The sequence below is a fragment of the Daucus carota genome, chromosome 6, assembly GCF_001625215.2.
Source record: "Daucus carota subsp. sativus chromosome 6, DH1 v3.0, whole genome shotgun sequence".
NCBI lineage: Eukaryota > Viridiplantae > Streptophyta > Magnoliopsida > Apiales > Apiaceae > Daucus > Daucus carota.
Window position 1 is genome coordinate 6563819 of NC_030386.2, and position 15816 is coordinate 6579634.

The 15816-nt window shown below is 34.5% G+C and overlaps 1 protein-coding gene across 2 annotated transcripts; it reads right to left on the reverse strand.

The window, feature by feature from the left end:
• Positions 1-6822: 6822 nt before the first annotated feature.
• LOC108227755 (kinesin-like protein KIN-7E) lies at positions 6823-14706 on the reverse strand. 2 transcript variants are annotated; one of them, XM_017403075.2, is made up of 13 exons: positions 14506-14706; positions 13590-13830; positions 12734-12823; positions 12545-12645; positions 12319-12432; positions 12167-12248; positions 12022-12089; positions 11857-11922; positions 11632-11756; positions 10213-10546; positions 8631-9566; positions 7742-8061; positions 6823-7350 (listed from the first exon to the last, which is right to left on the reverse strand). In XM_017403075.2, exons 2-13 carry the CDS (start codon positions 13810-13812, stop codon positions 7026-7028), a joined length of 2784 nt encoding a protein of 927 aa, XP_017258564.1. In that variant the 5' UTR covers positions 13813-13830; positions 14506-14706; the 3' UTR covers positions 6823-7025. The 2 variants fall into 2 exon arrangements, with proteins under 2 accessions (XP_017258564.1, XP_017258565.1); XM_017403076.2 differs by lacking the exon at positions 14506-14706 and adding an exon at positions 13952-14071.
• Between the last annotated feature and the right edge of the window lie 1110 nt (positions 14707-15816).

Here is a 15816-nt window from a genome sequence, read left to right on the forward strand (position 1 = left end):
TTTCTGGCGTTGATTTTTGGTTCTCTGGCGGTGATTTTTAGTATTCCGATGGTGATTTTATATTTTACGGTGGTGATTTTATGTTTGACGATGGTGATTTTATGTTTGCCGGCGGTGATTTTCTGATGGTCGCCGGAGCTGGTGGTGGTGGTCAACGGTGGTTGAAGGTGATAGGTAGTTAAATTAGAAGATGATAAAATATAATAATATTAAATGAATGGTGAAAGATGAATATAATGTATTTAAATGAGTGGCTGAGATTAGATCTCATATCTCACCATAAGATTGGTTCTCACTGGAGCATGACTCTATATATATACACACACACACACGTTGCATGTAGTTTCAACGTTAATATTACCGTTTTAGATTAAAATTACAGTAGAAACTCTTTAAATTAATACTCGGTAAATTAATAAACTCTCTAAAATAATAAATTTATCCGGTCCCGACTTGGGCCAGTGTAAAAAATTGAAAAACTCGATAAAATAATAAGATAATAATTTTTTGGGAGATCCCTTTATAATTTTCGGTCCCAAGAAAATTATAAATTAATAATTCATAGAAAATGAAAAAATATATATTATACTTTATTAAAAAATGATTCAATAGTTTTCTGTTTTCCTTTTAGATTTTTCAATACCTTTTAGATACTTTTTAGATGACAAGCCGTCTTGTGAGATATGGTTTGTATACTCTAACATATTATGTAATTTATATATGCCAAACTTGTTTAAGAATATATTGAACACATTTTTTCTTCTTGTTTACATTTGTTGTATAATACTTCAGGAGTCATTATTGATTTCCAAAACATATGAACACAATAATTACTACTCCCTCCGTCCCTATTTATCTGTCCACTTTGGAAGTAAAAACTTGTCCCTATTTATTTGTCCATTTATATTTTCAAAACTAATTTAATGATAGTTTTTCAAATATATCTCCATAATTTCAATTTTCAAGGCTTGACTTATTTAAAACTTGGTTGAATTCATGTTTTCAATACATAAAGTAGGGGTATTCCATCATTTTCAAGATATTAATTAGAGGTATTTAATGAAAAAGTTTATATAATCAATTATTTCTTGGTATGTGTTTTTTTTTCAAAATGGACATTTAAAAAGGGACGGAGGGAGTAATTTACGTTGAGTCCTAAAATTCGCTGCAACCTAGTCCTAAGAGGTATAGACTAATTTGCCTTTTTGTTTAGTATATTAATATGTATACAACATATTTTTTTGTTTGGTAAGTACAGTGTAATTGGTTAAAAATCTTTAAATTAATAATTATTAATTTATCGATAAATTAATAACTCTCTAAATTAATAAACTTCTCCGGTCCCGACATTATTAATTTATAGAGTTTTTACTGTATTTTATTAAATTTAAACATTAAAAATGTAACGGCTATTTTTATAATTTTTCTATAAGTACTAACTCTTCATAATATGTCTTTGCCACTTCTATCACTCTACATAAAATATTTTTGGAATTATTTTGTCAAAAGCAAAAAATGAATTCAAATAATCCTTCCTCTTCAGACCAAAATTCTCAACTCCCAAATACCCAATATCCATATTATTTTTCAAATTCTTATTTTCCAAATCCAAATTCTCAAGTTCCAAATACACAATTTTCTAGCCCACAAAATTTTAATTCAAATGTTCAATCTCCTAATTCTCAATTTCCGTTTTTAAATCCATTTTTTCCGGGTGCTCAAAATCCTCAATATCAATTTCCATTTGCTCCAAATTTTCAAACTCCCGTCAATAATCAAAATTCCCCAAATTCACAATTTTCTGCATTTGGTGGCACTGATACAATCGATCTGAACGATGATTGTCATGAGGTTGAAGACATACGAGAAGCTATGGGTCAATGGAAATGGGATGAAGACGAGCTCTTAATCAGTGCGTGGTTAAATGTATCAACTGATCCCATGATCGGTACCGATCAAAAAGGTGAAACATTTTGGGAACGGATAAATGTAGGGGCTCAATGATATGGAGCGTGTTATGATCAAGCCGAGCGAAGAGTAGGGTGTGGTTCAAATTCGGATGACATAACTCGGCTAGCTCATGAACTCCCCATAGAAAAATACAAAAAGAAGTCCAATTTTGATAAGCATTGGAATGAGCTTCGGAGACAACCCAAGTGGAGAGCTCCTTCAACAAATAGTAAAAGCATGAAGAGAACTAAATTGAGTGATACTGGAGACTATTCATCATCTACAAATAATGAAACGCCAACATCTACAAATGATGTGGAATAACCTATTCGTCCCAAAGGAACAATGACATCAATGTGTTAGATCGGTCACCAATATTTGATGATATTTTAGAAGGCAGTGCTCCACAGGTAAATTACAATATTAATGGCAATAATTATAACATGGGGTATTATTTGGCAGATGGAATTTATCCAGAATGGGAAACATTCGTTAAGACAATCCCACGCCCACAAGGAGAGAAGAGAAAATTATTCTCTAAATATCAAGAAGGACAAATAAGAGATGTGGAAAGAGCATTTGGTGTGTTGCAATCTCGCTTCGCAATTATACGTGGTCCGGCTCGATTCAGGGACAAAGGAGATCTCGCTAGAATAATGAGAGCATATATCATATTACACAATATAATTGTTGAGGATGAAAGAGACACATATGCAACTCCCTTTGGTCCGCTTCCATCTTACGATGATACAGTGGATGGTTTATCACAACCGAATTTAGGTGGGGAGCCTTTTGCTCCTTATGAAGACTACGTTCAAAGGAAATATCAAGATTCGTGATAAACCAAAACACCGCCAACTACAAGCAGACTTCGTTGAGCATATCTCACAGTTCCACATTACCAGTTAATTTATTTAAATTTTAACTTGTTTAATTGTATTGTTCGTGTTGTTTTTTATTATGTTGTTCTTGTAATGTTCTTTTTCCTAATTATGTAATATATTTAAAATTATGAATCAAATATAATATTTTATTGAAATTAATTTTTTTTATGTTCATATTTTTTTATTTATTTAAATTAAGTATAATTATATAATCATAAGGTATTTATAATTATATTATAAACTGAAATAAGCATTATATAGAGAAAGAAAAGATTTGATGGGACCCATTTGTAAGCGGAAGTGGGCTTGTGCATCGGAGTAGTGTGACCACATTCCACTTGATGCTTATGTGGCATTAAAAAGGACCCACATGTAAGTGCACTTGGGTTTGTGCATTGGGGATGCTCTACGAGCAGCTGCAATGCTGCCTGCCCCCCTTTCCTTTTTTTATGTCAAATCATTTCGTCCTGGTGGGAAAACGGGGTACGATAACAAGAATTGGGCAAACTCCTCCAATCCAGGTGCCAACTTGCCACATTTTGTGGGGCCTTCTTTCTCATATTATACTATGTTTCAAGTTAAATAATATTTTATATTATAATTTTAATTTATTAAATAATATTTAAATAGTAATTATTTAAATTAAAAGGATTAATTATTAAGAAATTTAATATTAAAATAAAATACATTCAACTGAATTAAAAACAATAAATTAAAAATATTACACGAGGAAATAAACAATTTAAAATAGTACAACAAGACATTAACGATTATTAAGGAAGTGCGAGATGTGCTCAACCAAGACATTAACGATACATTTAACCATGAAATTATGGGTACGAATAAATTTTCGATTTCCTTGTAATCAACATTAAGATCAATAAATTTTGCATTATTAAATGCAGGCACTTGTGAGTGCGGAGAATTTTGAGTAGGTGGTTGTTCGGTTTCAAATTGTGGATTTGAAAATAAAGGAAATGGAAATTGATAAGGAGAATTTTGAGAATACGAAAATGGAAATTGAGAGTTTATAGAATGTGGAAATTGATATTCAGAAATCAGGGTTTGAGAATTGAAATTAAAATTTTGTGTGTTTGGAAAAAAGGGATTTGGATATAAATATGAAAACTGAGAGTGTGAATTTTGAGAATTTGTAGGAGGAGTGTGATTTGAATTCATCTTTTAATCTAATTTTCTGGAGAAATAGGGAATATGATTAATAATCGTGCGAAAATTTGTATATATATGGGTACAAATATTACGGTTACTAACATCTATGTTACAAAATATTAACGTTACAATTTATAACGTTGGACTGCTTTTATGAACGTTATACTGCTTTTATGTACATATCGACTTTTTTCAGTTTTGACAAAAATATATTAATAAAATAATAAAAAATGAGCAAATGGTCGTGGCCAGTACACTAGTCACGTCCTTTTTTTTTTTCAAATGCTCCAATACTGTGTCATGTGAAAAGTTGAAGTCCGTGACCATTTTGAGTGTCCCGAGACCGTAAGCGGCCTACAATGCAGCTGCTCTAAGTACCAGTGAGTGGTCGAAACCCAATCACCCAGTTCGGATGGAAACCTCACTTTTAAATACTCAAAGGTCACGTTTTAAGGGATGTTGGACTTCAACATTGACATCCCTGATTTTGTGGTACCACTCCTTCCCCTACTTCCGGTCTCCTCGACTATGATCGAAGAGAATTGTAATGATTAGAATAAAAGGGTACATAGAAGTTTGATTAACACAAGGCATTATACACATAGAGAGCACTTATAATTCATATCTTACTCACTTATAAATTTATTTACTTATTCTCACATCAGAGGTGAATTGAGGGGTCATCCCTCGCATTATTCTCTTTATAGGTTGGTCTAATCACCACATCTTGGCAGAAAACTTGCTCTAACATTTGACATTGTATGTGCGAATTATAAGCAAGCTCTGTTAAAACCCAAATACCAAATCAAGTAATCATGCATACACCGATAATGAATCACCAATCAACCCTAATGAGCCGACCAGAGCCACAACTTCAAGGACTGTCGCGGTCACTTCCTTTCGACTAGACTTCGGAGCGAATGCAAATGAAGGGCTGCTCTCGACGCCCGAATAACAACTCATGCTCCATAAATGACGAGCATAGATGACTGTAAGTTCTAAAAAAAAGGAGATTGAGAAATAGTACTCAAAGTAGGCGGAATGGGAACCAGCCCTCTTGCCGAAGAAACGACTGGCCGATGAAACTCGTCAATATAATATTCGAACTCTCTCTATTTGTGCTGCCCTCAAGCTAGGTATGTTGGCACTCCGCTCATTTTTACCCCTCTTTCTTCTCTTAAATCGTCTCTCTACCATTTTTTTATTGATTTGGGGCTTCCAACCACACCTTTGTATTTATTTACATCTTCTTAACTACTTACCACATGTTTCAATATAGGCTTTTGTGTCCGTTAACCATCATTCTAAAAATCTCATGTTCAGCTAATTAATTTCTTGCATGACGTATCTCTGATTTGATTTTTAAATTCCGATTAATCATTATAAGTTCTTCTTAAATGATATGTTATACAATATAAACTAAACTAATATATTAAATTAAATATTAATGTAATTATTGGTGGCCTGTGTAGGCAGGTCAAAGTATCAGGGATACTGGGTTGAAGTCCAATCGAACTAAGTCTATTTGTACAGAAGTTCGTCCATTGAATACACAGAAGACCACATCTTCAAAAGGCCTGACGCGACGTTGGACCTCAACGTTCTGACGCGACGTTGGACCTCAACGTTCGCATCCCTGTTTTTTTGAAACACCGCCCCCTCCCCCCCCCACCCGGTCACCTCGGCCACGATCAAAGAGGGCGGAAATTACGATAATAAAAGGGTCGAAAAGGCCTGACGCGACGTTGGACCTCAACGTTCGCATCCCTGTTTTTTTTAAACACCGCCCCCCCCCCCCCCCCCCCCCAACACCCGGTCACCTCGGCCACGATCAAAGAGGGCGGAAATGACGATAATAAAAGGGCCGGTAACGACGATAATAAAAGTCAATGAGTAATCACGATTAATCACCGATTAATCTCTGTTCCATACCTTGCCGAACTGATTAAACATTCGATTAATCCCCGATCAATTCAATCAATCCTCGATTAATCCTTGTTCCGTGATTTCACCGATTAAGTCTGATTCCCGCTTTTTACAGCACCGATTAAAAGAAGACATACACACGAACAACACTTACGGTTCATATCTTACTCACTTCTAAATCCAGTTACTGGTTTTTACACCGAAGATGAATCGGCGTATCATCCCTGGCATTTTTAACCCGATGTCAATTGTAGGATCATACATCAATTTTCTCAAAAAATTTGTTGTCTTTTGCTGTAATATTTCAAATATATTGTTGAACACTATGTTTAATGACCATGATCACAATAGGTTTTATAATATGATATAATGTATAATATCAATGATGTGGAATAACATTTAAATCCCTTGTAAAGGTTCAGGACATATAAGAAAGAAGAAGATATAACTCCCTTTTCAACCGTATGAACACTTTCATCTCAAGAAAGACGAAAATATCGATAATACTTTTATATATAGTCAAAATAATTGTTTAATATCTTGAAACTGGACTAAAAAGTACAAGGATTATAATCATGAGAAGGTACATGAAGAATACTAACAACATATGAGCTTGAAAATATATATGGAACGCTAAGAATATATGAGGTTTAAATTTAGCAAGACGAAGAGATTGTTATACGACTTACTTCTGTATTCTTCGAATAGTGAGTTGATTTTTTTGTAAAAAGAAGATAAAAAGTTGGATCTTAAATCCAGAAATGTGCAAGATCTCTAAAACGAATACAAAATTAACTAAACAAATGTTACTTAATGTTCAAATTGTGCCTAGTTTCCTTGATAAACTTATTGTCGACTGATTTAACATTCTACTCCAAACTGTATGCGAATATCAACCAAACAGTAGTTCCCTTGACTAATAGTAAGTAGTTCATAATTTGTTCACACCTTAATAAACATTAAAAGAAAGTTAGATATTCAACATTGATCTAAACTACCAGGCCAGTCAAACATTTCACATTTCTATCAATATCATCACTGGTTGTTAATCATCCATATTCAACAATCAGTATTACTGCCTTGCATATGTGAAGCTCAGTAGAGAGGAGCAGTGCTCTGTTTCCATCCAAACGATGATCGCCTCATCATACGTGGAGGAGTAAAGGTAAGGCCAAACATTTCTTTTGGCGCCTGTCCTTGCTCTGAGAACCTAACAAGCCTTGCAACAATTACAGCACTATCCATAATGTGGTTCATATCCTTTGTGTCACTCCACAGACGTTGGATCAGTTGCAGCCTCCTCCTTTTCGAATCCAAAGTGATATTCCATTTCTCATAAATCCTGTTTCGTTCCTCTTCCGAAAACCTTTTGTACATTAACCTGCTCAGCATCTCTCGTTCACGACGAAGAGCTTTCAAGCTGATAATCCAAAATTGGAAAGCATTATGAGGAAATATTAGTATATGCTCAGTCGACTCAGTCCCGCAACTTGAACAAACAGTGTCCAAACAAATCAAGAAGACAAAATATGGTTCTTTCAAATATAAGTTATCATGCTTCATGAGATAAATTCTACAATATTTGCACATGAAGATCTGCATTTAGTTGTTCACATGCCACTAGTATACAGGCCACGTTTTCAACTTGGTAACAGGAATATAAGGAAACTTTGCAAGATGTGTGGTTCAACACAAAATAAAGAAAGTCAGCAAAGAGATGGAGGAGCCAGTATAAACAGGAGTTATTAACTTTACATATATACCTAACCACACACACATACAATACAGAGACCAAAGGGGAAAGAAAGGACCTTGAAGCCAATGTCAGAGCCCGACCATCTTCCACAGCTGGACCTCCCCTCGAAAATGTTTCTTTAAGGAAAGAAAGTCTTCGAAGTTCTACTTCCATGTAAATGGAATCCATGGGATCACCTTTGAAGAGCAGAACAAAGTATGTCCTATGAATCAGTGATACATTGCAAGTTTGCCAAAGTTCAAGTATCGACCTCTGCTGCCGTTCAAATTCCAAAGGCCAGTCTGTAAGAGTTCCCATTACATCCTGCATTGGGTCCAAACCGACATCTTTCACATTCTTCACAAACATTTCATCCTTCAAATCTGTCTCCCCAGCCTAAATAAATGCCCACAAAAGATTATTTCAATGTACAATATTCAAAGAGGCTGCAAGAACTTGCACTGTTCAATATTGTAAATCACGTGGGAAGTAAAAATATTTAAAAAACTACAAGATCATAGTTTAGTAGAACACAACAAATGTCATCGCACAATGAGAGTTATGCACCTCTTACAGAATACTGTAACTTTTGAATATAATGGGAAAAAAACGTTCATCAGAATCATAGGGTCTTTGTAATATGATTCAACGCATAACTTTCTACAGTAAAATAATTCTTGATAATTATTATTCTGCTGTAAATCATGTTGGAATATTGCATAATATTCAATGATTTTGGAATAAAAAATTTGTATGATTTTGTTTTCGATTTAGTAAATTAAATTTGTAATAATATTTCATAAGAAAATATTAAAAAATATAAGTATTATTTATATATTTATAACGGTATACCACTGAACTCTATATAAGAGGATATACTCTAGAGTGCCACCGGCCCACCCTATATATATATATATAATAAATATAAATGCATGAAATGTGGATGCCATATAAAAAGTACTAGCCTGATTATTTTCAGCTTTCTTCTCATACTGAATCTTAGCCATTTCATTCATTCCTGCAACGAACATGTCAATGCTAGGGATATCTTCATCTCCAGGTACCCTGTTTTGACCTTTCAGCTCATCCAAAAGGACACTCCCCACAGAAGATTGGGAATCATTTCTTGAAAGCCTTACACTCGCAGTGTTCTCATTATAATTTAGTGGGGGAATTCTCCTTTGAGAGTGTGCTGGTCTTCCAGTAAAAAGCTTTGCAGCCTGAGTAGGTGGCGTTTTCTCGTTTGGTTGTAACATTTCATAATAGCTGGGTGAAGATGAGCCAATCATGAGATTAGGTCTACAACTAGAGCTCCTAGTCAATTTTAGGCTTCCAGAACTAGGCATATCAGTTGTGAGGGACCAAGGAGATGGTTCAGCAGGGCAAGTGCCATATAGAGTATCAATCGTCTTTTGCACATCTTGAACTTTCTGCTCTAATGCACCATAATTAAAGGAATTTCGGAGGCGCCTTACTCCTTGACCTGATGATGACATGATTTCTTCATCTTCTGAATCTCCAGTACCGGATAATGTCGATGCTGGCACTCGCCCATCGTCCTGACCAGTTGACAGGGAAAGAAGATCAACAGTTCCATCCTTGCAGGACTCATCCATTTCAATACAGCGAACATCCTTGCAGATGGCATTAGAATCTTCACCATTTTGCAGCGCCAACTCTTGCCGACCCAGACCAGATCGACCGAACTTCCTTCTATTTGAAACTGAAGGAGAGGTGCCATCGGATAGGTCTTCCTCGTCATCTGAGAGCTGGGACAGGACCCTATTTTTCTTGTTGCCCTGGTCAGAAAACAGGCCATTTCGAATCTCTCGTAATGCATCCTCGAGCTTGGATTGAGCAAGGTCGCGTTGCTTACTTAGCTCTTTGACCTCTCTCTCTAACTGCATCACGAAAAAGTAACACCATTTCAGAGGCAGTTTACAAAACAAATATGGCACTACTAGTGCAAGTCCAATGGTGTGCTATATCCTGCACTATATATATATTATAAAACAGAAACTAAAATTTATCACCCCAATTGTGTCCTATATGTTGTGCTAAAATAGCACAGTGCTATAATTTGTTCTATATATATATGAACAGAAGATAGATGGGACTATAATTGTAACCTTATCAAAAATTACAAAATGAGAAAAATAGACAAAAATGTAGTGTGGAATACTTGGAAGTTGGTTAAATTTGTATTCAAAAGTGTGATGCATCTTGAAGTTCGATAAATTTGAAACATGATTTAGAACCGACATTGGAGACATGGTGCTATTTTAGCACCAAAAATCACTTTTGGGTGCTAATTATAGGTATAGCTCCATCTATTTTAGCACAACCATTGGACATGCTCTAAAGGCAACCTCTACAAACTGTAAATCAGACAAATATGATTTAATTAACTTTTAGTACAATGGTAACATAAAGAAACCTATTATCTTTTCAGACTTTATCTTCATCGATTCAATAATTTTTTCGGAATTACAACCTTATAGGTGGACAGGAAGTGAACACTACAGTGACCTTAAAAGAAACATTTACCTTTTCAATCTGAAGATCTTTCTTCCTCAGTAATGCTGTATGATCAGAAGTAGAAGTTGGGGCAGGAGTTCTCAACTCGCTCTCTAATCGAGCCAACTCTTTTTGCAACTGCTTAACTAAGGCTTTGTCTGACATTACAACATTTACTTGAGCATTTGTAGTAACTTCTTTTGCACAACTGGCAAACAGGAGAGTATTCCTAGATTGCTCAACATGGCTTAGAGAAGGGCTCAAGGTGCAAATGATGGCGGTTCTGGCATTGCCTCCCAGACAGGGTTGTAAAATTCTTGTTAGCTTAGAGTCTCTGTAATTTACGTGCCCATGTCTTCCCTTGCTGCATTAAATTGTAACATGCACTCAGTATACAAATGTACAAAAAAACATTAATTATGTTTTGCATAGCATGTAGGAACTGAAAAGATAAGATGTGGAATAGAGTAAGCACTTGACTGTGTTCTGAGCAGTCTGGGTTGCATTAGTTTTATAGGTTCAAATATAGGTAACTTGTGATTTAATAAAATGCAATAAAATAGATAAATCTGATAGGTTGTGTCCATTTGAATAATTAGAGCATCTCCAATGGGCTCTTCAAAAAAGCTCTTAACTCTAAAATTTAAAGAGGATGTGAAAAATTAGAGGACCAATGGGCTCCTTATGACTCTTTAAGAATTTAAGAGTTTCCTCTCTCTCCTCTCTTTTAAAAAACATCTAGGTGCTTTTAACTTATTATCATTGAATATTCACTTCCATATATTTCTATTCACTTCTCTCTCATTCTCTCTCCAACTTTTCTCTCAAATTATAATAATATATGAATAAAGAGCAAGTATAAAGAGGAGGGTTGAAGTTTTCACAATGTTCAATGTATTAACTTGTTAGGAGTCATATATTATATTATTTTTTAAAGAATGATTTAAGAGTACCATTAGAGATGCTCTTATACAAACTTTTCTATTCAAAATCATTAAAATAAATTAAGTGTTCAAGAAAGCACCTCCTACCAACTTCTGGCTTATGTTGTTTTTATAACTTCAAATTACCTTTCGACTTGCTACACAAACAAATATTTTTCAGCTCAAAGTCAAAAACCACTTTAAGCCCCTAGCTTTATGTTTTTCCAAAGACTTGCTACACAAACATATATTTTTTAGCTTAAAGTTAAAAATCACTTTAAGCCCCCAGCTTTAGGTTTTACCAAACAGGCTCAGTATTGAAGTAAGATTGTAAGCACATATACAATATATATATATATATATATATATATATATATATATATCAGACACACACACGCACAACTTTGTACTAAACCAAAGCAATACTGTGGTATGTGAAAAAACATAAATTTAAGGGAAGAATGGGAAAAATATCAAATATAGTAAGGAAAAACTTTAAAGATTAATTAATGAGTAACTAGTCAACCTTAGCTTGCGAATAACAGTTGACAGTGTCAGTAGGCTCCGATTGATATGGCAGCCTTCTTTAAGTCTTTGTCCAACCGATAATGCCTGTGAGGCACGCTCACTCCCGGCCAGATCAATAAAATTCTAAAAGAAGAAGAACAATCGAACTTAAGAGTTAAGGCGAAGTTTTCTAAACATACAATATGAAGGTAAGTAATCGAGAAGAAAACTAACTAATTTGTACCACACTGGCTGCCAGAGTTGTGGACTTGCCCTTTCCTACAAACTCACGGGCGGAGCTCTCAATTGTCTGAAGCAAATAATCAGATGGATTAAGACATATAGTTATCTCAAAAATAATAACTTATATAAATTCTAAGCAAAGAAGCAGAGGACACCAAGGGCACACCAATCTGAGAATTTGATGAGATCTAGAGCTTGTTTCATTGAGAGAAGTCTCTCCCACTTGTCTCTGAGCTGCAACGAATGAAACAAACAGAATAAATAAATATATACATAAATACCACAAAATCACTGTTGCAGAAAGGTCATACCTTCACAAACGGATAGAAGCTCCTTTAGATGCTTCTGGTCCCTCAAAGTTTCTTCTGTAAGCTTCTCCACAATCGTCCCTTTCTAGAAACACATGATATGTTACTAGAAAATATATACAACAAAAGTAGATATTCAAATATCATGACAATACCTCTGGGTCATCTAAGAGTCTAAGTGGAATATTTTCTGTGCTGAGAAGGTCTCTAACGACTTCATTATATATCTCTATTGCAGAGAACTTTAAAACGAACGCCCTTTCTTCGTGCTAGATATAGATAATATATAAATAAATAAAAAAGAATATTGTCATATATAAATAGTCATAATTGCAGAAATTGACCACATTTGACAAATTTAATCAGTGAAGTCATGCTTACCCTCTGTATATAGTCATATATATCAGCAACCGTATACTCAGTTATTCCAAGCATGGTGTAAGTTTTCCCGCTACTTGTTTGCCCATATGCAAAAATACTTGCTGAAAAGTTTGTTTCAGATATCAATGTTCATAATATATAAGCGCAAGGACTAATGATTGTTGCATATAGCATCAGTACTGAACTTACAGTTAATACCACTGACGACCGAAAGAGCGATCTCTTTTGCTCCTGCATCATAGACCTGCCTTGTTGAACAGTCACCCCCAAATACTCTGTCTATCCCGATATAATGACCAAGGAAAAAAGAGAGGGGAAGATTAGAAAACTAATGCATACATGCATGCATAAGTACTACCAAAACCCTTCAACACATCTAATCATAGGCAATCTAGATTAATGTTGAAAAGATAACTTCAATGATGATCCATAAGAACTTCACTGATACTCAGTCACTTATCTTTATGTTGCAGTGTAAAGTCATATTTCCATCATAACATGAAAGGGGCGCCTCTTGTAAGGAAAATACATTTTGGGCCAATAAATTTTATCATCATACTACTAAAAGAAGATAAATAAATGTAGTTCAGATTCATCAATAAATGTATGGACATGCACATAATAGTTAAGCATTTCATCAAATTTTTGGCCAATTAATTTTATCATCATACTACTAGAAGAAGATAAATAGATGTGGTTCAGATTCATTAATAAATGTATGGACATGGACATAATAGTTAAGCATTTCACTAAACCTCAAAAAGAAAAATTTTGATATCATTAATCAGAAGCAAACTTCATGTTGGTTGATAATGTACCATATTAGTAGATTATATAGTTGTGACAGAAGTATATGTATAACTGGAGTACAAATCTTAGAATGAAATCCAAAGCTGCCAAATACATATAGCACTGAGTTGAGGATGATATAATCACAAAACCCCCAAGGAATAACTATTTATTTATTTCTTTTCCTGTTATGAAACCAGAAAAAAAAGGGGCATATTTAAAAGGAAAGATAAGAAGACATGAATCATATCCTTACCATATGTATAAGCTGTTGGAAACATAGACCTTTCTTGGAGGGTATTCCGGAACAATATGCTGGTCTCATTTATGCATTCCCAATCTGATACTTCATTCCTTGCGATCTCTTTCTCACTCAATGGCCTCAACCTGACCAATACAAGAATCTTCTCTTCACGGGCACTTGTTCCTCCTTGCATCTTATCCCATTTCATCAACTCCTCTTCACCTATTGCCCCCATCTCTTACCTCTGTCGTCCCTGAAACCCGATGAAGGTTACAAAAAACACAAATTACTCAATAAAACCCACATCTAACAATTACAGCAGTTAAGAAGGAAGAAACAGGGTAGTTGGGTTTGAAAAAAACAGTATGACCCACGTTTCGATTACAGCGTCATTTCAAAACAGAAAGCTAATTATAAAACATAATTAACAAGAAAGAAAAGAAAGCATCAAGGTTAGTTGAGTGGTTAAGCAGACAGCTTGCTTAATCTTTTTTGACAATCTAGCCATTATATGCTTTACAAATGAGTATCTGTTCTAATACTTCTTAGATAAACAATAGTTAGTGATCCCGGCTTAGTGAGTCTTTTCTTCCCAAAAGTTGAACCCGAATATCCCGGGACCACAGAAGATAAACCCACCACTTGGGCTATCCGTGCTCGCTTGCTTAATCTTTGGTGAATACTATTGTATTGCAAGGCTACTATGCTTCAATATCAAGCAAGGGTGAAAATGGGACCCTATATTACCATGTATGTATGTACATACAAATTGTAAAAGCAGGAGCAGCAGAATGAAGAAAAGATTAGTACCTAATTTAAATCAACACATACAAACTCTAAATCTAACCATATTATCAGCAATTACAAATACTACTAATATGGGTGCTCACAATATACAAAACCATCAAATACTACAAATATTACTTACACCGTCCCAAGAGTAAGAGTGATCAACGGTTTCTCTCTCTAGAAAATGCAAATTACTGAGCGAGAGAAACGGTGATCTGAAACGGACAAGAACCAGTTGCTGGGCGTGGAAGTTTTTTAAATGCCGGGTGATAAAGTTACGATTTTGCCCTGTGAGTCGTGCTTTACCACGTGATGCTCTGCTGACTTTATTTTCCTGGGGAGAATGTGAAAACTATGATTTTAATCCTTTACATGAGAACTGAGATCTCCGCAATAAACTACTGACACATAGCTTAAACTAACTTAAACTGACTTGTTTAATAAATTGTGGTTTTAAAAAATATTTGAATAAGTTTTAAGTACTTACTTATTAACTCAGTTCTAAAAGTAGCTCGCCGAACTGATTAAATCTCCGATTAATCACCCATCAATCCGATTAATCTCCGATCAATTCAATTAATCCCCGATTAATCCTTGTTCCGTGATTTCACCGATTAAGTCTAATTCCCGCTTTTTACAACATTGCTTATTAATGATTAATGAGGAAATTCGTTTACAAAAGAAAAGGGAAAAAAAACAAAGATATTCGCGCGAATGAGTAAATTTATAAGAAGAGCAGAAAATTGTATTTTTCAAATCATAGTTGATGAAGAATATAAAAATGATTTTAATATATATCTGATAGAGAAAAATGTTTGAAATAAAAAAATTAAAATAAAACAAGATTCAATAATTTAAAATTAACTATTCTACTACTCCCTCCGTCCCTAAATACTTTTCCTGTTTGTACTTTTCACGTTTGCCAACACACACTTTTTATCATTAATATCTTTCATTTCGTAGTAGCATTAAATATAAAAATTTCACCGTATTAAAGTACTCGTGAATACGAATCTAACAAGATCACTCATGACTATATTTAGTTTTATAGATTAGATGTAAATTAGTAATTTGTCTCATGTTATGAACAATACCGACATTACAAATAGGAAAAGAAAAAAGATACGGAGGGAGTAACATAAATATGTCGCAATCCAAACCTTCAATCAGGGACATCAACTTAAGACGTGGAAAGCACCTCCTTAATCCTTATATTAAAATTTGACTAATCTCCGTATGTTATTCTCTGTTAGAATTCATTAAAGTATGACCAGGACGCGTCAACAACATTGTAGGTGTTTGGCGGGGCTTTTAAGCCCCGCTTCTGGACTTTTAAGTTATAAGCATTTATTCGTACTGTTTGTGTAAAAAGTCGAGAAACAGTTATAAAAAGCTACGATTCCCAGCTTTTGTTTCATGACTTCTACTTTTTTCCCAAACACTTTAATCA